Consider the following 22,620-nt stretch of genomic DNA (forward strand, 5'->3'; position numbering starts at 1 on the left):
TTTCATGGATGACTCAAGTAAGAGATTCGTCTCACAAAATACGATCCGTGAGACCGTCTCACACAAGCTTTTGTCTATTTAAAAATATAAAATACTTTTAAAAAATAAAATGAAACAAATTCTCATCAAATGAAGCATAGTATTTATTATTGAATAAATCATCATCTGACTAATGAAGAAATTACTTTTTTTGCATAAATCTCCAATCAAGATTATTTGACCAAATCTTATAATGAACAACAAAAGTGAATTTTAGCAATCTTTGTTGTTGTATATATAATCAATGTGAAAATTAGTGATTTGATGCATATAATCTAGTCTCTTCTTTCTACCTTTTTTTTAAAAAAAATATTATTTTGATTGTTTTGGATTCTTCACAAAAGTATCAAAACAGTAAGTTTTTTTCCCTCTATAATTTAATATATGCTTCGTTTTTAATTTTGCTTTTTTTTTTACTTTGCGTTTCTTTACGATTAAATTTTATAGTCAATATTTTTTTTTCTATAATCTAAAATCTAATCTCTTGACCATTTTTATTTTTTTAAAAAAAATAATAAAATTATATTCTCTAAATAATTAAGTTTTTCTTATAAATTAGTTTGAAGTTTTATCGTGCTCCTCAACTACTTCAAACACACAACGTCATATATATATCATATATGGCCAATTTGGTCACCAAAAGCATTTAATCTAACGATATTCATTTAAAGTAAATAATAAAAATAATCGAATATTCTGAATTTGTAAAAAAAAAATTACAACTTATATCTTTTAGCAATTTTTACAAATATTATTTTTGAATCATAAATATATTCTCTACACATAATTATATTTTGAAGAAAAAAATTAGCGTGTATATATATATATATATATAATATATATAAGCATTAATCTTTTTCGCTATTTTAACTTTTAATACAATAAATTTTTTATTGATTTTTAATTTATTCTGAAAACTATTATTGACATAAAAAAAATTATTGTGCGAGTACTTACTTATACATAGTTTTCTTTTGCTATTATTTTATTACTGCATAATAAGTTATATAAAAAGATAACACTGTGTGCCCTGAGTACTTGACATCACCATAGATTTCATGCATGCATACATTTGTTTGTTTTCAGTGTCCACATGGACCTTATTTGTTGTGTTTAAGGTTCTCTTTCTAAACAACGAACTGTTTACTGCATCTTTGTATTGTCAGAGTTGTCATATTAATGGAGTTAAAAAAAATATATAGAATAAATTGTGCAAAAATTCCCAGTAAAAAAATTATATTGGTAAATTTAATTATTAGTAAAGATTGAAACAATCAAATTTAACTCTTGACTCCACTTAAATGGATAGAAATACTAATTTTAGTTTGATAAAATTATTTAAACGGTGAAATTTGTCGAATCAAAGCAATTGGAAATAATGTTGTTTTGATAAAGGCACACCATTGAAATCCATATCAAACTATAAGTATCGGTGTGTGAGTTAGTGGAGCATGTGAACATTTGTTGATGGTCGGGTTTGATTCTCCATATCAACACCTTATTGTTCAAGCTTGTCACATATGTTGGTCTCAGATTATACATCTTGAGATACAAATATGAAAATAAAGTATAAAATTGAACACCAAGATTTAAGTGAAAATCACTAAAAATTATTATGGTGAAACCAGAGACAAGATAAAAATTATTCCACTATAATATTGTATGATGTACAACTACTCAATATGTCTTCAAAAAAATATATACTTTTTTAATACAAGAAAACAATCACTTCACAAATATAACTTACCTATTTTATCAGGTGAGGGAACTTAGGCAAATTTTGTATGTAATTTTGCGGGTCGGGATGGGACGGCCCACCATTTTGATGGGTTAGGAAATTATGAGCCCAAACTGCCTATTCTATATGACGAGATGCCTGGCTCATTTTGACATTTTTATTTACAACAGTTGATTTGTAAGTATTTTTACGCTCATTTGAGATTAATAAAATGAAATTTAAGATTGATGTGTTATTTGACTCGCCATTTTTATGTTGTGTGCACTTTACGTTATGAATAAAATCATTTTAAAATTATATATATAGTGGAATTTCAGTAGTAGAATTTGAACATAAATAAATTGAGTACAAATTTTAATTTTATACTGGTACTATTTCAACAAGTTGAAGAGAAAAAAGATTCATCATTTCACCTTATACAAGCAGGACACGAGAAAGGGTGTCATCCCTTGAACCTTGTTCAAATTTCATGTCTATATATTACATTGGTTCACTCAAAATTCACTAAGCTCGCCACTTTTGTCAGATTATTGGACTTTCCTTCCTAAAAATTCATACAAAATCCAGAAGCCATTATCACAAACCATGCAATTACAACTTTTAAGTATCAAACCCCCTTCGATCTTTCACTGATTTATCCCAGGAGCTTACTAATATCGTTTGAGTAAAATTCTGGTTTGCACTAAACACCAAGTTTTGAGCAAGGTCTTGTGCTTCCTCCAACCATCAAAGTACTTTCCAATCACCTTTTTATAGCTAGGCCTCTTCTGCATCACATCCCAATATTCGCATAAATTGGGCCTGCTATTTATGTATTTTTCTTCCAAATTCATCAGAACCAATCGACTGAGGATAGGAATAAACGCAACATCTGCCAATGTAAACTCTTCTCCAACCAGATACGCCGTTTCATTAAGTTTGAGCTCTGCTTCATCAAGAATTCTTTCAAGATGTTCTTCACTTGATCTCACTACTTCCGACTCTTTCAGTTTATCTTCCGTTCTGTATTCCTCTTTAAGCTTACGATGATATGCACTGGCTAATTCAGGGCACTCGGCCATCCTAGCTATGATCACGCTCCTCAGGAATCTCGAAACAGGGAGGCGATGCTTTGGGGGAAGGTGGGAGAGGGTGAAGAACTTGGGATTCCACTCTTGTAATTTATGAATCCAATCAACAACTTCTCTGCTGCTAAGAGTTGTGTCATCACCACCAGAAGAGACCATTGCTATTTTTTCGATATACCTGTAAAAAAATGGGGAAAAAAAAAAGAAACGGATAAAATGAATTTGCACCGTAAAGGGTTGATCAAGAAACTAAAGGACGAAGGTAGATGAGACATACAGGATGATCTCTACAGTATTGTACAAAATGTGTGAACCATTTTGGAAGACTGGAAGTTTGCCACTTGGGTTCATCCTGAAAAAACCGGAATCAAAATTCTTGCCCGTGATGGGATTAACATGGGACGATGTGTAGTCAATAATCTTCTCTTCTAACGCAAGCCTGACTCTTTGGCTGTTCAATGAATAAGGATGATGATACAGCTGCATGATGTGATAAATTACACTTTGTGCACTCTATTATTCAGTATTCGTGGAATGGTTCACGAAAAAGACTCGCCTCAATTTGAGATGAAGCACCTGCACTCAGTAATGGCAAGTCATTTGTGTAAAACTGCACAAGATAAAAGGCTCAAATCAATTCTTCTTTCTCATGTTAGCTACAAAGCATTATTTCTCATGGAATCTTCAACCATGGAGTGAAACTGTTCACAAATCATTATGAATCAACTTCGTATTTATCTTGGTCCTACATGAAAAGGCCGCAATAGTTCTATTTTCTAGAATTTATGGCCACATATCCTTGTTATATCAACTGGAAATTAAAGCTACAGTTAAGGTATGCAGTAAGCTTGCTGGCCGACTCAGCACACAAAGGCAAAACTAGTGTGGAAGCAGAAGGTAACATATGTTCATATGAGGCAGATCAGTACAGTGAAATAGGTCGCTGAACATATTCACAAAAACACACACGTAGGGACTCATTTATTGTATTAAAGATGAAGAAATTACAGTACCTAACTGGAAAGGAAAATGAAAAGAAAGAGAAACAACTTTTCTCGGCCCCAAAGGAAGTTATTTCCGTCTGTTCATAATGCATTTGGTTATACATAATCATCCAGATGTTTAGGATACTTCTATTACGTTCACAGGCACAAAGCCTGCTACCGCTACGTCAATACTCCTTAACGCTAGATGACCGACGTGCCATAGGTACGTAGCCTACTAAAATAAATGAGTTTTGCCACACCCAAGTCGCTCTTTCTGAGATTCTGGTCCTCCAGTTAGAGCAAAACGCATCTCCGTAACACCAATCAGTTGCATCATAATAATGCATAACCACATCAACCAAGTAACGACTTTGAAAGGAATAGGTAGCAAAACCAGACTCTATCTAAATTCTCGGTTCACTCATATATTCCTATTTAACAAGCATAATAGGATAATGAAAATAAATATAAAAAGCATAACTAATGTACTGAACAAGTCGCATCTTTAATTCGAAGCCCCCAAAACTGACGACAAATACACAAACAACAAACTATATTGCTTAACAAACCACTTAATTCACTACCAAGACAGAGGTCAGCGGTCAGCCAGGTTTCGAGTATATCCAAAGAGATAAAAATAAATGAAATGAAAGTTTCGCGGTTCAGTTAAATTATATTAGTAAGTCAAGTATAATCCACACGATTCGTAACAAAATATAAACACAACAGTAACTAACTGAAACTCACCAAAAAAACAAGATAGCTAAAAATCACACTCTGCAAGATTCCAGAGAAAAAGATAAAAACTTTGGGACAACACGAAAACTGGGATACGGATGGCCTCCAGGAAAAAAGACCCTCTTCAGAAAATTATAGGTTTATTTTGTAGATATTTGAGGTGCAAACGAAATCGGAATTAAAAAGATAGTGTTTTTACATGAACACTTGATCAATCAAAAAGCTGAAGGACTTTGCAACACGCTTAAAGGGATATAAAAAAAATTAAAAAAAGAATTGGAAAAATTATGACAACGCAGGGCGACAGTGTCTTGTGAAGAGGAAAGGTACGAGAAGTAAACTGTTACTCTTTGATTGATTCTTTATTTCTTGAACCAATAATTTTCTTAATAAAAAAAACAATAATTTCCCACCAATTTTATATTGAAGTTGAAACTTTTTTTAAGGAAATTAATCAATAAAGTTGCTTGTTATTGCATTCCCCTATAGGACAATAATAATTTTAAAAAAGCAATAAAAATTGAAATCGGGTTTAAAATATTGTAACAAGAGAACATTTGTTTATTATTATCACAAGAACTTTTATAAGATGGATCAGTTCATAAAAAATTAAATATTTAATATTAAAAATATTTTTTTCTTTATAAATATGAACGGTTGAACTGTCTCACCGAGATCGTCTCAACTCCAGTAGAATTTGCCTGCTTAATGTTAGCATTATAAGTAGCAAACCAGTAACGAACCAATTAAAAGTTGCTACATTTTGTGCACGTTCTAGTTTCTACATCCATTATTACTCGCCAATGCAGGGGTTGGGGTGTTGGTTTGGGCGATACGTGATTTGAAATATAATAATTTAAAACTAGTACATCGATACATACAATACGTATTTGTATAATTTTTCTTAACTAATTTGATTGTTTGTGTATTTTTTTAAATTAATTTGATTATACTCAAATATGAATAACATTATAATTGTAAAAATTAATGAGACATACGATAATTTAGAATAATAAAATAAAATAATTAAAATTAATGAGATCATACTACAATTAATGAGATCATACTACAATTTGAAATTATAAAAAATTTAGATAAGAACATATTATAATTTAAAATAATAAAATGAAAAAAAAAAACTAGAACAAAACATCAGATTTGTCCTATTATCGATATTCTTAATAATAGCATTAGATCAGATGAGATCTTTTAAAATAATTCATCAACTGATTAAATTTGTGCGGCGTACATCTCTCTCTCTTTTATAAAGAGAATGACAAACATGATTCCTCATCCACAAGTCACTGGTGCACATAAGAGCCCATTTGCCTCCGAACCAACATTTCAACTATACTCTACATATAATAACAAGAAGCCATGGCTGCAGCTTCAATAAACATGGTTTCCACAGGCTTCTCCATGCTTGGATGGAGTAATGGCCAAAAATACCTCAGGAAAAGAAGCTTGTTTTCAATCTCAGCTCAACAAGTAGAAGTACAAGAAGAAGAAGAAAAAGAAAAGGATCGCATGAACCAGAAACAACAGGCAGAAACAATGAAGCCACTGAGGCCGGTAGAGCGGCAATTGAATGTGAAGAGTAAGAACATGGAGAGGGAATATGGAGGGCAGTGGCTGAGCAGCACCACACGGCATGTTAGGATATATGCAGCCTATATTGATCCCGAAACGTGGGCATTCGATCAAACGCAGATCGATAAGCTTACCCTTCTTCTTGATCCAACTGATGAGTTTGTGTGGACGGATGAGACTTGTAACAAAGTTTATTCTTATTTCCAGGAGCTTATCGATCATTATGAGGTAACTCAATCCTTCTCCGTGTTTCTTTTTTTAGCCCTCAGCAATCGGTTTCCAAATAACTGAAAGCTCAAGATAAAGGAAGAAAACATGGGTGTTCTAACACAAATTGGATACAGAAACACTACATAATGCAAATACCTATTGTTAACATAGTAATGCTACAATGCAACAGGGAGCTCCATTGACAGAATACACACTACGCCTGATTGGTTCGGACATTGAGCACTACATCAGAAAAATGCTTTATAAAGGAGAAATTCAATACAACATGGATGCCAAGGTCTTGAATTTCAGTATGGGAAAACCACGGGTGGGATTCAATTACGATGGACAGCTTCAAGATGTGTAACAGTGGAAGTTTAGTACATAAAGATTCAAAGATAGAGAAATTTATATGCCACGAAAAAAGGAAATCATATCATCCAATATTTATACACTAGCGTTTTTTTTTCCAGCATTTTGTTCCTCAAAAGTAAACTTCTAAAGCTAACCAGAGCCCGCAAATTCTAATAGTTGAACTAGTAGCATGTCACGATGGATAACCTTGATTTCAAAATCTTGAGCCACAAACATCCCATGTTTTAAATTTTCCTTCTCCTTTTTGGGGAAAATCCAGGATGGCGAACTTCTGGACTTATAGCCAGGCATTCTGCATCCATCCAAGGTTCAAATGATCCTTCCTGCAGAAATTTCTGGTTTCACAAGGGCAACAAAATTTTTATCAAGAGACAGAACCTTGTAACAGATAATTAAAACATCCATAGGTCCAGTGCATGCTTGATTCTAGAATATTTTCATAAGATATTCCGCAAGTCACGCTCATAAATTCTTTCACCGTCTAGCCATGAATTTGAGATGCCATCTTGATTAACGATGTATATCCTTTCACTTTATTTATATTAATCCTTTTGTTTAACAATTAGGTTTTCTTAAAAATTGTTAAGCTGGTGAAAACAAATATCCAAAACAAGACGAGTTAAAAAGAAAAGAGGCAAGTAGATTATCGAGGTACCGGAGTGTCGGTTTCTGTAAGCCATTTTGACTTTAATACATTGTTCAAGAAAGGGTACGTGGCTTTTGACTTTTGACAAGGGCGGACTAGCTGTGGCGGAGGAATGGACAAGGCAAAAGAGGGGCATTGAAATGCAATTGGCAGGGTTTTTGAGTTGAGTAGCTGAATCAGAGGAATCATAGAATTCAAGATTAGGAAAAAGAAACTAAGGGATTGCAAGATGAAATTAAGTACCAGAATAGTTCATCGCACCTAAATGAGTATGTCAATAGATTTGGTTAACAATAAAGGAAATTGACACATAATAAACATCAGCATTTTCAAAACCAAAAAAACATTTTTTATCACAAAAATTCTATTTTATTTTGATATGCACGAGGTTTTGTTTCAAAGTTTTGACTTTTGAGTCACCTACTTACCAAACTGAGTTCAACCCAAAACTTCCATAAACACACCTCGACCTCCGGGTTCCAACATTGGAAAAAAGAGAACATAAACTACAGATGCCCACATGCTTCTTTTCAACCAAAAACCTCTGCATCTTATTTTGCATTATAATAGATAGGTGGACCAAAGAGAGAATTTGATTTACTTGATTTTATTCACCAACCACGGAAATAATTGCATTTTGTTAAAAAAACCATGTGACACGGTAGAAATAAACTCTGACAACAGCAACCATAGACAAATCTTGAAAACCATCAGATGGAACAAGACTCTGACCTGAAGCCAGAAGAAGAACCCACGTATGAGGTTCAAACATTTTGGTCCATCATCTTGGAATTTTAAGAGCTGTTTTCGCAGACCTGTATTCAATAAATGTTTCAATTTTAAGAGGCAATTTTTCCAAGAAGAACATAAGCCAATAGTGAATAAATTCATAAACAGATGGAAACAATCAAATAAAAACAACTTGAAATTGAAGCCAGCAATTTGGATCACAAACCACAAAAAGTCAATGAAATCAGCAGGACGAGATGTCTGGTGGCCACCGTAATTCACAGAATAATGATTTTATTGTGGTGTTAAACTTAATTTTTGCGGCAGTTAATAAAACTGTTAATAACTCTAACAGACATGAAGTACTACTTAATCATTTAACATGAATTGGAATGTGAATAATCTGAGATTATATCAAATTCTTGTTTCATTTTTTTGATCTTTTCATTCTGCTTTTTCAATTTGAGAACATAGTGAAACAAGAACCTTTTCTAACTTCATCTATTGTATCAGCAGGGATGTAAACAAACCATGCCGCTCGCGAGCTACTCGGAGCTCGGCTCGGTAAAAAGATCATTCAAAATTGTTCGTTAAGTTTTTCGAGCTCGGCTTGAGCTCGAACTCGAATAGTTTTATCGAACCGAGCCCGAGCTTATGGATATTTAGCTCCCGAGCTCGAACTCTGCTCATTTGCGGGGCTAGATTGTTGGGCTTTGAGTGTACAATTGTCCCACATTGGTTAAGTTAGTGAAATGGAGGATGGTTGAAAATTATATAAAGAGAAGCATATAACTCACATTCTTATATTTTAGACGGCATTTTGTCTAAGAAAATTCCACGAGCTTGAGTCAAAATTGTTAAACATGATAAACGAGCTGAACTCGAGCCTATATTTACTTTAAAAGAGCCGAACAGCCGAACTCGAGCCTGCTACTGTTCGGCTCAGCTCGACTCGTTTACATCGTGAATTAATAATATTGTTGATTTTGATGCAACACAAATGAGAAATCTCAGAAGTGCAATATAAAGCTCTATTTACACTACAGGATGAACAAGAAAATCTCTATACAAAAGTCCCCAGTCATTAAAATTCTTAACAAAAGTGAATTCCAATAAAAAGTAAAGCATAAATGCAACCCACAGAACAACGAGCAAGGGTTAAGAGTCATAAGAGAAGTTCCATCGATGACCAAAGTTTCTAATTCAATTATCATTAACAGAGTTTCTTTTATTTGTCAATTTTATGTTGTCTCTCACTGTAAATAACCAGTAATAAGTTTGGAGCTAAATATCACATAAGTAGGTGATCTGGATCAAAAGATCTTCAAATCTTTTTACTGTCCTGGTACGAATAGAATGTTTGAGACCAAAACATTGTGGTATAAAGTAAAAAGATAGGCCTGCTTAAGTGCTGACCAAGAATTTCGATTAAATTAATTATGAGAACCAGAGAATGAGGAATTGATTATATTAATTATGAGACCAGAATGGGGAAGATCATCGTAAGGAATGGCAAGATAAACTGCTTTACCTAATCCAAAGGATGGATCCAAAACTTAATCCTTCCACGAATTTTCGAGATTTTCATAAGATTACATTCTTAATTTGAAATTAATTACTCAATCAGTCGAAAATCAAATATCCTCTTCAACTTTCTTCAAACACAATAACTTCAAGACAAAACTCACATGCATAGAAATTAAAGTGATCATCAAACATGAAAAATTAAGAAGACATGGTAATGTCAACCAGAGTTAAAAATCATGAACTGACTTGGAAAGCAATCCATATAGGATTTTCCCACTTTTGCTGTTGAACATGACCTTTCCCTCCCTCCACGCAAGTCCATATGGCGATCTTCTGGTTTGCGGATTTTAATGTCTTGCAATAGCTTTTTATGCTCCTCTTTGTCGTATGGTTTTCTAAGAACAGTGACTAATTCTTCCCTAAACCTAGACTGCATGGTTTGACCATTGAAGTTCCGGAATATGTCCTTATTCATCTGCATAATAGAGATCACGACACATAAAAGTGGTACAGATAATTAAATAGAAAAAGAGGGTTGGTGGAAGTGTGCTGCACTAAAAAATCAACATACATGTTCACTAACTTTGATTGAAGCATTCACGGAAGGTTACGAATTTCTTACCTTGTCGAATGCAGCTACATCTAGGACTTCCACGTCAGAAGAGTGTTCATCATCCGAATTCTCTTTCTCCTGATTATTCTCCATATCATTCTTCTCAAACACCACCGTACCACCCCCGAAAGTGCACACAAAGTAATCATCAATAACTTTGGAACTTTGAAGGAAAGTAAGATAGTCCAAATCTGGCACCATTTCACTAGTTGAGTGTTTTTCTGTCTCTACCTTCTGGTTCTTGACCTCTTTCTTTGATTTTCTTGGGGTAAAGTTCTTGTTCGTCTCAACTGAAGTAGATCTCATTAAATGGTTGTGCTGATTTTCTATACGAGGCATCTGACTTGGAAGTTCATAATCTTGTTTTATGTCACTGCTCAATCTCCTGTTAGGTTCGGAATCACACTCCTCATCTAAACTAATTTCTCTTTCATATTTAATGACCCCTGGTGAACCAGCTCTCCCAAATTGAAATATATAAGACTTTTCATGTTCCTTCAAATTTTCTAAAAACAGTTCATATTGAGGGTCATTCTCCTCCTCAATGTAGCAATCATTTTCATTTCCAATGACATGGTTGCTCTTCTCTTTTTGCTTCTTAACTGGTCCAAACTTTTTGTCCAAGGTCAGAATGCTCAATAGAAAGGACGCGTAGTCCGTGTCCACCTCATGAGTTTCCTCCATAAGTCTTTTGAATTCAAATAATTCATTACCAAACAGTGCGCCTCCTTCCCTGGCAAGTACAACATCATGATACATATCATGGTCAACTAAATTCTCCAGTGCAACAAACTTCTCTTGTTTTCGAACCATTTGATTAAAAGTCTCTACTTTTCTCCTCCCTTTTCTAGCTGAGGCTGTTCTCTTCCCATTTAGCGCCTCAAATAATCAACTATTAATCACATGCCGCATAAATAAGGAAAGGAAAAATCCAATCTTGAAACCGGAAAAAATATAATTGCATATGAAAAACAAAAGTTGGAAAATTGGTATGAATTATTCAAGTAGCACATCTATTCTTGCCCAAATTACAGAATTGCAGAAAAAATCTTATTGTAACTGCTTTCTAACGTTCAAAACGAGACAGTAGCATGCAATTCATTTATGATCATTTAAACGTTCAGCGAGTCATAATCCCCAGCCACGCAACAGATAAAAGAAGCAAGAATCAAATCGTTTAGCGCGCCAAGAATTAACACCGTGTAACTTTAAAACATTTCTCTGCCACGAACAAACAAAACCAGATTCCAAAATCATTAATAAATTCCTACCTCAACTTCTTCATCACACTATCACTCAAAGCCCAGATTTTGCAACTCAATGGATCACAAAAAGCAAGTAAAAAGGGGAAATTATGTGAATGGTCGTTCGGATTGAACTGACGAATTAACCCCTTCGCGGTGAAGAGAATCCGTGGCGCGAATTCTCCGAGAAAACGACGGCGTTCGGTGCTGCTTGTGCCTGTAGCTGGTATATGAGAGGGCGGGTGTCAATTCGGAGTTTCGATAATTTTAATTATTTTTTTAAATAACATTTTCGTGAATTTGATATAAATTTTTTTTTATCGATTTTTACATAATCTCACAATGCAAACATATTTAAATGGATTTCTGTATATTTTTTACAATATTTTCATAAATTTTATAAAATTTATAGATTTTATATTTAATTATAATATATTATTTTTTATTAATTTTTTTGAATTAATAATTAATTTACAAAAATAATATATTTAATTTGAAATAATTTTTTAAAATTTATATTAGTAAAAAAATTTATTTATTTAAAATTAATTATTTAATCTTTAAATATATATTTATATATATGACTTTATCTGTATGTTTTTAAATTTTTTAAAATACATCAATATTTTAATTTGAAACTTGTATTTGAATTGATAATATCATGTATATATCATTTTAGGAAAATAATTTTTTTTATCAAAATATGATAATTTAATGATTAATTTAAAATTTTTTAAAATCAATTTTTAGTAAAAAAAATTTAATTTTATTTATTAAGAAAATACTTATACTTTAATTTTATTGGATTTTATGAACCAATAAAATTTTATGATTTTATTATATCGAGTATAATAATTTTATTAAAAAAAACTCATAATTATAATTTTAAACTTTGTATAATTTCAAAATTAGAAATAAAAAAATAAAGAAATAAAATATAATTATAAAAAACATCAATTATATAATAAAATTTATTTAAAAAGTATAGCTTAAAATATTAATTTTTATTTTTATTTTTTTATCATGTTTGTTGAGAAGTTATTCAATTATTAAAAATCAACCGACATTATTTTTTTATGATCTTTTATTAATATTGTTATTATATATTACATTCATTTGTATAAATCATAAAGAAAAATCATGAAATAATTTTATACTTCAAAATTTCTAATGATAATAAAATAAAAATTAATAAATAAACACTCAACCAAAAAATAAAATTTGAAAAGAAATATATATATTTATATATATATTGAAAATTAAATAATAATAGAGATAGATACAAAGAGAGAAGATGAGATGAAAGAAGATGAGAGAAGAAAACTGGTGGTATGAGTTAGAAATTTTAAAAATTAATCTAAATATTTGGGTTGAACTAAAGACAATTTTTTTAAAAAAAATTTATAGTTGTATCTTATGTTTAACTATTTGTATATTGGCAAAAACTTGTGTGAGATGGTCTCACGTGTCGTATTTTGTGAGACGTATATCTTTTTTGGGTTATCCATGAAAAAGTATTACTTTTTATGCTAAGAGTATTGTTTTTTATTATGAATATCATTAGGATTGACCATCTCACAGATAAATATTCGTGAAACCGTCTCACAAGAGACCTATTCTTGTATGTTAATGAATTCAATGAAATTATTAAAAGAATATTAAATATTTGAATATCTCTAAAGTTTTAAAAATCGATGTTGAATACACTTTATAAAGCTCAATGAAAATTTATTTTGAATAATACCAGATTTCTATAGAGTATGCAAAAGTCTTAATTGAATAATTCGAGACTTTTAAAATCTACAAAAATCATTAAATCTTCTACATTGAATATACCTCTTAAAACTCAGGGGGTTTTTTATATTACATAATACAAAAAAATAATAGAATTTACTAAAATATCAAATAATTTATCTTAAAAACAATTTAAATAAACCGGGAATATTTATAAAAATATTTATTATAAGTAACATAAAATAAAATAATATTTTTACTGTCTTACTATTTAATTAAAAATATGCACCACTAAAAAAATATTATTAATTAATTTGATGAAACAATAATGAAATTACGATAATACTCATTATTTGCCTCAAACAAACAAAAAATAAATGATGCTAATAAGTAGTTTCACACTTATTATCTTAAAAAAATTTAAAAAAATTTCAATCTTGTATTTATCTATATTTTGTTATAAATTGTTTCATAGGCTTTTCTTCGGATTCGTGATTTTGTGATAAAAAAATATATAAATACTTATAGAATAACTTATTATCCCAATTGTATCTATTATTACTGTTGTAATATTTGGGGTCCTTAAGAGTTATCATAGAGTTATGCTAATTATTTTTTACAAAAAAATCTCTCAAATTATAAAAGTATTTTTATCATTTAATAAAAAATAACGTAAAAATATAGTTTTAATAAGTTTATAATTTATCTTTCAGAAACATATCCCAAATTTCTAATATTACTAAAAATATTTATTTATCATTACCTAATATAGGATATATTATCTTTAACACTAATAATGATTAATAAAACAAATCAAAAAATTAAAAACAAATAATTCAATTGAAAACTAGCACAAATAAGATAAGTTCAATAAGTCAATAACTAGTACAGTGTTCACAAAATCATTTGTAGTTTACGAGAAAACATGAAATATGATAAAAATTTGTCTGAAACCAAAATATTCCTCACAGCAATAACAGAATTAACAAGCAGCAAACCAGCAAGGCATACTCCACAAAGGCTGCTGATCCAGATGTATCAACGTAAAGCTGGATCCACTCCAAGGCACTCACTGTCTTCCCAAGGCTTGAACGATCCTTGTTTCGTCAAATTCTGATGAAGACATACAAGGTTCTTGAGTTCGAAATTCGAGAAATAGGAAATCAAAATGGGAAAAGGCAAGATATAACATGAAATAATAAAAGAATATGCAACAGTCTGAGGAAAAATGTGAATCATAATATACACAAACATTAATTCATCTTTAAATCAAATCAAACTGCTAAAATGTGTCCTCCTTCACAAAATAGACTTTCTACAAAAGCCGCTTAATTGGTTTCTTGATATTTTGATAAGGAAGTTGTTAGGCTATAAACCCAATAAAAGTACCATCCCGAAAGATTTGTTTATTAGGTGGTGTAATTTTTCGGGTTTATAAGCTACTCTTTATTAGTTTTAATGTTCGATGTGAGACATTTGTAACATAGCCGACCTTTTGAGAAGCCCATGTCCACGCCGCCGCTCTAGACGGCTTTCACTCACTTTTCAGTATTCAGTGCATGTATCATGCACTAAGTTCAGCCTATAATTTATTTTTATCGACACTAATATGATCTGATGCTAGACCTTTTTCTAAGTCGATCTTTCAGCAACACCAACTCTCAACTAGAGCACTATGTTAATTTATAAACTCAAGAGGATATCATTCCAAAAGGATTCTCAATTGGGTTTTGTAACCTTCCTGAGTTTATAAGCTACTATTTATTAGTTTTAAAGACATTTGTAAAAGAAGGTCCTTATCAAAGGTGTTACCGCGTATTGAGAAATCTAAGGAGTTAACCCATGGAGTGTATCATGTCACCGATCTTCATTCTCTTCGAAACATAATTTTGAAAGTGTGCAAGATCATAACAAAACTCAACCAAAAATAAACAAGAAATGATTTTACAAAAACAAAAATAGCTTTTATTTTCAATGTATGTTGACAAATAAGTGATCAAGTATTATGAAAATCAAATGAAGATCCTTAAAAACCTTAATACAATGAGTTGTGGGAACATCGAGATTTGTTAACCACGGGAAGTCAAGCAAGAATGTCATTAGAAGATTCACTAACCTCAAGCCAAAAGAAAAATCCACGTAAAATGGCCAAGCATTTTCCCTTTTCGTATCGGTGTGCAGCGAGTTTTTTCACAAGGTCTTCATGCAATAAAAATATGAATGACTTGTTAGTCTCAAAAGATCCGTATAAATTGCATTTATTAAGCATTAGCACAGAAATTAAACAACAAAGGTAATAATAAACTTAGTGCTACAATAATTGAGGAACAAGTAAAACAAAAGAATCCAACATATAAAAGGATAAAATCCTTGACATCATAATTTATTGTTTTTTCGCTTCATTGGAATTTTTAAACTATATATAATTGTGTGATTATTTGCTTTGCTCTAGCATATAAGGTCGCAAACTGACCTGGATGGAACTTGACATATGATCCGGCCATGAATGCTTCCCGAAGCCTGTTGCTCTCCTGTTTGTCATATGGTTTCCGGAGAACATTCATGACCTGTCTCCTAAACTCAAATTGCGGACTTGTCCTTTCAGGTAACTTGATGTTATCATCTTCCATCACCTGATTAATCATATCAATATGGAATCAAAATTATAATTTTTTCTGCAAGATTTATCATAAAAGCAAAGACGGTATACGCTTTTGTGAAATTTCTTTGAAGTCACAAATGGGCCTGGGTTTCCAGTCCTGTAAACTGATGCACTGTCTAGGATTTCAACATCAGAATCACTGCCATCCGTGATGACTCTTTCTTTCATGAACATGCTATGGCTTTGTTTCGGACGAGGTTGATCAATACAATTTTTTGTCACCTGATTTTTACTTGAACAAAGCTTGTGAAACAGAAGTTTGTTTTCTATCCGAGCCACGTCATTTCTGCTAGCTGCATCATCTACTTTAATCTCATGACTTCCACGGACCACTTTTCTTAATTTTCTATGTTCCTGCACCTTGTGTTTCTTACCTGGTTGAGTTAGATCAGCGTCCTCATGCTGATGTTCTTCCAGATTCTTCTCTGGACTAGGCTTCGGATACAAAGGCTCATTGTCTCTGTAGTGCACGGCCTTTCTGTTGCCCACACAGTCATCCGTAACCACATTCTTCTCCTTCTTCACTTTCGGCATATTTGTTTTGCTCTGGGCCTCCTTGTCTTTCTCACTTGGTACAACTTGATTGGCACGAACAGCCTGATATTTTGTCGCCGAATTATGTTTTGGGTCAGGCTTTAGATATAAATGCTTCTCTGTATCCGGATTGTGCTCGCTTAGAACCACATTTTTGCCTTTGAGACCTTTTTCTTTCTTGATTGGTTGAGCTTGACCAACAGGCTCACTCTGATTCTTTGACTCTGAATTATTTATCGGATCAGGACTCTGATACCCATTCCCATCATAACTAACCTGTATCACAGATTCACTGTCAGGCACGTAATGTGCCTTGTCCACATCCTCTCCCTTGTCAGCTTTTGTCAACCGAGCTTGGCCATGAGGTTCACTCTGATTATCTGTTACAATATTATCTTCCTGGACAACAGTCATATTTTTCGATAATTTATAGCTTCCAAAATTGTCCATCTTGTTTGTCAGAGCTTTAGAAAATTCAACCTCTGATTCTTTGATGATTCCCTTATTCTTAATATCAGGCTTCTTCTTCGACATTTCATTTCTTCTATCGTCAGCATGGTCAGATGCATTCTGATTCACAGGTGCCTTGTCCACATCCTCTCCCTTGTCAGCTTTTCTTAACCGAGCTTGGCCATGAGGTTCACTTTGACTATGAGGTTCACTCTGATTATCTGTTACAGTATTATCTTCAACATGGTCAGATGCATGCTGATCCACAAGTGCCTTCTTCACGTCCTCTCCCTTGTCAGCTTTTCCCAACGGAGCTTGGCCATGAGGTTCACTCTGATTATCTGTTACAATATTATCTTCCTGGACAACAGCCATAATTTTCAATACTTTACAGCTTCCCATCATTTTTGATAGAACTTCAGAAAATCCAACCTCTATTTTTTCGATGATTCCCTTATTCCTAAGATCAGGCTGCTTCTTCGAAATTTCCTTTCTTCTTTCGTCAACATTGTCAGATGCATGCTGATTCACAGGTGCCTTGTCCACATCCTCTCCCTTGTCAGCTATTCTCAACCGAGCTTGGCCTTGAGTTTCACTCTGATTATCTGTTACAATATTATCTTCCTGGACAACAGTCATATTTTTCGATACATTACAGCTTCCCGAATTGGCCATCTTTTTTGATAGGGATTTAGAAAATCCAGCCTCTGATTCTTTGATGAGTCCCTTATTCCTAAGATCAGGCTTCTCCTTCGAAATTTCATTTCTTCTATCGTTAACATTGTCAGATGCATGCTGATTCACAGGTGCTTGTTCGTTTGGAAGCCTAGGACTCTGCTCAGCAGCACCGTCAACTCGTCCATCGTCTCTCCTCATCTTCCTAGCACATTTTTTTTTGTGAATCTTCCTTGCACATTTAGGTTTACGTTTTCCACCAAATTTACTGTCTCCTTCGTATTTGACACATGCAGATACATCGATAATCTTGCCCTCGAGTACATAAGACTTCTCATATTTATTGAGGCTCTCAAAGAAGAGTTCGTAATGAGGGTCACTCGCTTCATCCGAATCATCATTATCCTCAATATGTTCGCCATCCACCATCCACGTTTTACGTGGTTTGTAACTTTCTACGCCACTCAAAGTGAATAGCAGAAACTGTTGGTGATCAGGTTCTGTAGTCTCAACCTCCAATTGTTTTCTAAAATCATTCAGTTCATCACACAACCCGTCACACATACTCGCTATTTTTTCGAAATCCTGTGCTCGCACCGCAAGGCAAAGGGAAATCATCTGTGCTTTTTCAAGAATCTTTTCTCGGTCTTAATTTATCAGCATCCAAAAAGCTATGCAGTGCTTCCAAAAATTTGAAAAAGGGGAAAAATCAACCAATAAATTTCACATTAACACCGAATAAAATGCTGACAAGAAAGGAGTACAACATTTCTGCCAAGAGCATAAATTAGGTACCGAAATCACAAACCATGATCAGCTAATTTAATTCTCTTCTGTGATGAATAGACGTTCATTGGCATTCCAAACAAGATGAATAAACAGACACAAGAATTTATCAAAGGCATTTCATAAAATGTGAAGGCATGTATATCTTTTTAATGTGCACGTGAGATGATTGCAATAATATTAAAAGATACTTTGGTGGCTATAAACAACAGAAAAGCAAGCGGTCAATCAGTGCAATGCATCTGGTGGATTGTAAAGGCAAACAAAAATGTTATGTTAAACTAAAGGAACTGGTGGCATTCAGTTAAATGATGTTGAAATCACAATAGAGACATACAAATTATTGTAGTACAGCAGCCTATGGTCTCATAACTTGAGAATTTGTTAGCTGCTTTAACCATGCAACATTTTGTTCCGTATATTTTTATCTTTTGTAGAGAATTTCATGTATTTCTATAATTTGGATTACAAATGAGGTATCAACTAAAATTCCCAGCTATGTTAGATCAATCTATCTCCTCCCTTTTGCACATTTCATGAGCATATTTTCACCATTTTGTGTGACGATAAAAGGAACAAATCGACAGCAATAGAGGAGGGAATAATGGCAACGAGGTTGAATTCATTTGATCGCGACTTAAGGGCAAGATTTGGAGCATTGCAATGAAGACATAAATGAAACCATATTTGTTGATGACAAAGAATCAAAGAAAGCAATAAAAAAACCAGAAAGGTCAAGCACCAGCAGAATGTGCAAGATTCATATGAAGCTATCAAAAAAATACAAGTCAAGCACCAGTAGAATATGCAAGATTCATATGAATGTAGGATTCTTGCAAGTTGCAAGCGATTCCCCATTTGCTGACCATAATGATTAAGATAATATTACTTCACCAATATTAATATAGTCGCATCATTGAAAAGAGTTTAATAGAAGAAAGTGAGATAAGTTTCAGTATAAATGGAAGTCATTTGATCGCGGCACAAGGGGAAGATGTGGACTGTTGTAAAGGAAGGGAAACGAAACATTTTGGTTAAGGACAAAGACTTGAATGAAAGTATGAAACTAACAAAAGCACACACACACACACCAAACACAAGAGCAATTCACAGGATTTGCATGAAAGTAGTGTGATGATTACTTCCTTCTGGCATCATCCACTAGAAAAGATTCACAGGATCTTATGGACAAAAAGTATCAGACAATTCCACTCATCAATAACAAGAAAATGAAAATCGGTAAGGAGGGATTAGGAAGCTCTAAATTAAGTGTAGTTTATTTGATCACAAAGGGGGGTGGGGGGGGAGGGATATATAGAATATTCAAATGAGGACAGAAATGAAAAAGACTTTCGTTAAGGAAGAGAGTAAACTGAAGCATTCAAAAGCACCAATACACATCAAATACTGGTGAAATACGCTAGATTTGCATCAAGGTTGCATTATAATTGCTTCCTTTTGACATCATCATGCAAATGATTCACTAGATCTTCAACAAAGTAATTCGGATAATGCCACTTCCCCAATAGATAAATTGCAATCACAGAGGGGGAATCAATAGAAAATTGCAAGATCAGTTTCGATTTACATGAAAGTCATTTGATTCAGATAATATTAATCAATAGTAAGAAACGAAAATCATTTAGGAAAGATTGATGGAGGAAACTTGGTTTCAATTTAATATATAAGTTGTTCATCACTGAGTGAGGTAGATTTAGAATAATTAAAGTGGGACGAAAATGGAAAAAATATAGTTTATGAAAAGGAATTAATTGAAGTCATCAAAAGCATGACATGCGTCAAATGCTAGCAGAATGCGTAAGATTCGCAATCAAGAGATCCACGGGATCTTATCAACCGAGTGACCAAAATCTTGTTTGGTCACCGATTGAATAAATACATATGACTTGCTAGATATTGATATTTTTTCAAGCAAGCCATTATTGAATTAACTTTATGCCTATCTTTTTCTATTTTCGACAACATCAAATGAGGACAAAAATGAAAAAAGATTTCTGTTGAAGAAGAGAGTAAATTGAAGCCATCAGTAGCACCAACACACATCAAATACAAGTGAAATACACTAGATTTGCATGAAGGCTGCATCAAAATTGCTTCCTTGTGATATCATCCCGCAAATGATTCACTAGATCTTCGACCAAGTAATTCGGATGATGTCGCTTCCCCAATAGAGATAAAGTTGCAATCACAGAGGGTGGATCAATAGAAAATTGCACGATCATTTTCAATTTACATGGAAGTCATTTGATTCATATAATATCACTTGATCAATAGTAAGATGAAAATCATTTAGGATAGATTGATGGAGAAAGCTTGTTTTCAATTTAAATATGTTGTTGATCACATAGTGAGGTAGATTTAGAACATTCAATGTAGTACAAAAATGAAAAAAAATTGTTTATGAAAAGTAATTAAATGAAACCATCAAAAACATTGACAAACGTCAAACGCTGGCAGAATGCGTAAGATTCGCACTCAAGAGATCCACGGGATGTTATCAACCGAATGATCAAAATCTTGTACGGTCACCGATAGAATAAATACATAATACTTGTTAGCTATTAATATTTTTTTCCAACAAACCATCATCGAATTAACTTTAAACCTATCATTCTCGGTTTTCGACAGCATCAGACAAATCTATGAGGAAAATTTTTTTCAACTCTTTGTTCTTTCATTTCTTCTTGAATTTCTCAGCAGTCTCATTCGGATTTTTTTTCAATTAAATAACCCCAAAAAAAAAATCACTGGTCCGAGTGTCATCATATCCCATTTGAAAAAACACAAAATTTCTCATCTTTTCAAAAGCTTCTGTCTAATCATATCAATTAGTTAGCAGCCGGTGCTCCGACCACCAGTACATTTAGACAAATAAATACATAGATCGAACAGAACCCAATGAACAGAAAATCCAATAACACGAGAATTTAATGGTGACAAATTAAAGGATGAATCATGAAATAAGACGTAAAATGTTTTACAAACAAGAGTAAACTAGATACCCAAGCCACGCAGAAACCAAGAATCCGAAATCTGCAGTGAGACCGCCGCCCGGTGAATACTGAGAGTATGCTGTGTGCTAATCAGCAGTCGTGTGTGTCTATATATATATATTCTTCTTGGGAACGGAAATCATTGTCAGCAGATTCTATATATATATATATATATATATATATATATATATATTCTTCTTGGGAACGGAAATCATTGTCAGCAGATTCTGTAAACCTCGTACATCGAGCACATTCAATGTACTTGTAATTTTATTTTATTTTAAAATGTGCAGATATTAGAAATTTGTTTATAAAAGATTCTTGTAATTCCAACTAGGATTGCCTTTTCTTTTCTCTTTTTTTTAGAGAGAACTTTATTTTGAAATTTTCAAGTGAGAATTTATAATACTAAATCTGTATTTTTTTGTTGGAAAAATTGGTTTGTGTACATCGATAAATTATTCAAACGAGTTGTTTAACGAATAAAATATATTTCGTCATCAAAATAAAATTATTTATCGATTATCAAAAATGATAAAAAAAATTAATTAATATTCCGAATTTTATGAGATGGAATATATATATAATTATAAATGTATATAATTTATAGTAATATTGAGGAGCCACATCAATCCAAAAACAGAATGGCCATGTGAACAACGGTGCAATATCAAGGATTGCACTATTTTATCTTATATGAAGAAATTTGTCTTTTTCATTCAAGTTTTTTCAAAAACTATAAAATACGGCTCTCCTTTACTTGCATTTGCACATAATTTTTTTTCCTATCTACATTAATTTTACATGTGATTTTTTTAAACTTTTGCGCTTAAACCCGAATTTGCGAGATATCAACTTTTGAATTTAGATTTTTTAAGTTATACGCTTAAATTTCGAACTTCATAATTAATTCGAAAGTTGTTTCAAATTTTTAAGCAATTGTGTTTAAATCTAAGTTTGCAAAAAAAATAAATTATTGAATTTGAATATTTAAATTTTAACTCTTAAAATTCAAATTAATAGTGTTCTAAATATTTCAAAGTTTGTTTGACTTTAAATTTGTAGTGATGTTATTTTAAAGTCGAAGTCATTATATATTTGAAAACATATTATCAATAGCCATGAGCAACTGGTCAATAATAATTTAAGAAAAAAGTCAAACCTTAAGGTCGACTATTTTTCGCATAACCATTTTATCCACGACATATAGCCGCCCGTTTGTTCACAAGTCTACTGAAATTTTATCCAACATTTTTCCATTGG

At 32.5% G+C, this 22,620-nt stretch overlaps 4 protein-coding genes across 14 annotated transcripts; 1 reads left to right on the forward strand and 3 right to left on the reverse strand.

Annotated features, from left to right (window-relative positions):
* Positions 1-2,161: 2,161 nt before the first annotated feature.
* Positions 2,162-4,929, reverse strand: LOC142524643 (glutathione S-transferase TCHQD-like). 4 transcript variants are annotated; one of them, XM_075628693.1, is made up of 4 exons: positions 4,578-4,928; positions 3,401-3,454; positions 3,122-3,196; positions 2,162-3,022 (listed from the first exon to the last, which is right to left on the reverse strand). In XM_075628693.1, exons 3-4 carry the CDS (start codon positions 3,193-3,195, stop codon positions 2,428-2,430), a joined length of 669 nt encoding a protein of 222 aa, XP_075484808.1. In that variant the 5' UTR covers position 3,196; positions 3,401-3,454; positions 4,578-4,928; the 3' UTR covers positions 2,162-2,427. The 4 variants fall into 4 exon arrangements, with proteins under 4 accessions (XP_075484808.1, XP_075484809.1, XP_075484807.1 ...); XM_075628694.1 differs by lacking the exon at positions 3,401-3,454 and having other exon boundaries at positions 4,578-4,929; XM_075628692.1 differs by having other exon boundaries at positions 3,122-3,420.
* A 930-nt stretch (positions 4,930-5,859) lies between these two features.
* LOC142524206 (NAD(P)H-quinone oxidoreductase subunit M, chloroplastic) lies at positions 5,860-6,818 on the forward strand. The gene is made up of 2 exons (XM_075628048.1): positions 5,860-6,386; positions 6,559-6,818. The coding sequence occupies exons 1-2, from the start codon at positions 5,946-5,948 to the stop codon at positions 6,733-6,735; spliced, it is 618 nt and encodes a 205-aa protein (XP_075484163.1). The 5' UTR covers positions 5,860-5,945; the 3' UTR covers positions 6,736-6,818.
* LOC142524205 (uncharacterized) lies at positions 6,791-11,759 on the reverse strand. 6 transcript variants are annotated; one of them, XM_075628046.1, is made up of 5 exons: positions 11,642-11,759; positions 10,268-11,150; positions 9,892-10,120; positions 8,122-8,204; positions 6,791-7,078 (listed from the first exon to the last, which is right to left on the reverse strand). In XM_075628046.1, exons 2-5 carry the CDS (start codon positions 11,069-11,071, stop codon positions 6,968-6,970), a joined length of 1,227 nt encoding a protein of 408 aa, XP_075484161.1. In that variant the 5' UTR covers positions 11,072-11,150; positions 11,642-11,759; the 3' UTR covers positions 6,791-6,967. The 6 variants fall into 6 exon arrangements, with proteins under 6 accessions (XP_075484161.1, XP_075484162.1, XP_075484156.1 ...); XM_075628047.1 differs by having other exon boundaries at positions 6,791-7,066; positions 11,530-11,759; XM_075628041.1 differs by having other exon boundaries at positions 11,530-11,759.
* Positions 11,760-14,076: 2,317 nt separating this feature from the next.
* LOC142525176 (uncharacterized) lies at positions 14,077-21,475 on the reverse strand. Of its 3 annotated transcripts, none has more exons than XM_075629357.1 (5): positions 21,367-21,475; positions 15,947-18,238; positions 15,710-15,869; positions 15,353-15,435; positions 14,077-14,349 (listed from the first exon to the last, which is right to left on the reverse strand). In XM_075629357.1, the coding sequence occupies exons 2-5, from the start codon at positions 18,173-18,175 to the stop codon at positions 14,275-14,277; spliced, it is 2,547 nt and encodes an 848-aa protein (XP_075485472.1). In that variant the 5' UTR covers positions 18,176-18,238; positions 21,367-21,475; the 3' UTR covers positions 14,077-14,274. The 3 variants fall into 3 exon arrangements, with proteins under 3 accessions (XP_075485472.1, XP_075485473.1, XP_075485474.1); XM_075629358.1 differs by lacking the exon at positions 21,367-21,475 and adding an exon at positions 19,752-19,770; XM_075629359.1 differs by lacking the exon at positions 21,367-21,475 and adding an exon at positions 19,534-19,557 and having other exon boundaries at positions 15,947-18,228.
* Positions 21,476-22,620: the final 1,145 nt, after the last annotated feature.

This window comes from Primulina tabacum, chromosome 14, assembly GCF_025594145.1.
Source record: "Primulina tabacum isolate GXHZ01 chromosome 14, ASM2559414v2, whole genome shotgun sequence".
Classification (NCBI taxonomy): Eukaryota; Viridiplantae; Streptophyta; class Magnoliopsida; order Lamiales; family Gesneriaceae; genus Primulina; species Primulina tabacum.

Coding starts and splice junctions, on each gene's coding strand:
- LOC142524206 (XM_075628048.1), top strand. CDS start 5,946: ATGGCTGCAGCTTCAATAAACATGGTTTCCACAGGCTTCTCCATGCTT. Junction 6,387..6,558: donor AGCTTATCGATCATTATGAG/GTAACTCAATCC, acceptor ACAATGCAACAG/GGAGCTCCATTGACAGAATA.
- LOC142524205 (XM_075628046.1), bottom strand. CDS start 11,071: ATGGTTCGAAAACAAGAGAAGTTTGTTGCACTGGAGAATTTAGTTGAC. Junction 10,121..10,267: donor ATGTAGCTGCATTCGACAAG/GTAAGAAATTCG, acceptor TCTATTATGCAG/ATGAATAAGGACATATTCCG. Junction 8,205..9,891: donor CTATATGGATTGCTTTCCAA/GTCAGTTCATGA, acceptor TATTGAATACAG/GTCTGCGAAAACAGCTCTTA.
- LOC142525176 (XM_075629357.1), bottom strand. CDS start 18,175: ATGATTTCCCTTTGCCTTGCGGTGCGAGCACAGGATTTCGAAAAAATA. Junction 15,870..15,946: donor CAAAGAAATTTCACAAAAGC/GTATACCGTCTT, acceptor ATGATTAATCAG/GTGATGGAAGATGATAACAT. Junction 15,436..15,709: donor ATATGTCAAGTTCCATCCAG/GTCAGTTTGCGA, acceptor TATTGCATGAAG/ACCTTGTGAAAAAACTCGCT.
- LOC142524643 (XM_075628692.1), bottom strand. CDS start 3,330: ATGCAGCTGTATCATCATCCTTATTCATTGAACAGCCAAAGAGTCAGG. Junction 3,023..3,121: donor AATACTGTAGAGATCATCCT/GTATGTCTCATC, acceptor ATTTTTTTACAG/GTATATCGAAAAAATAGCAA.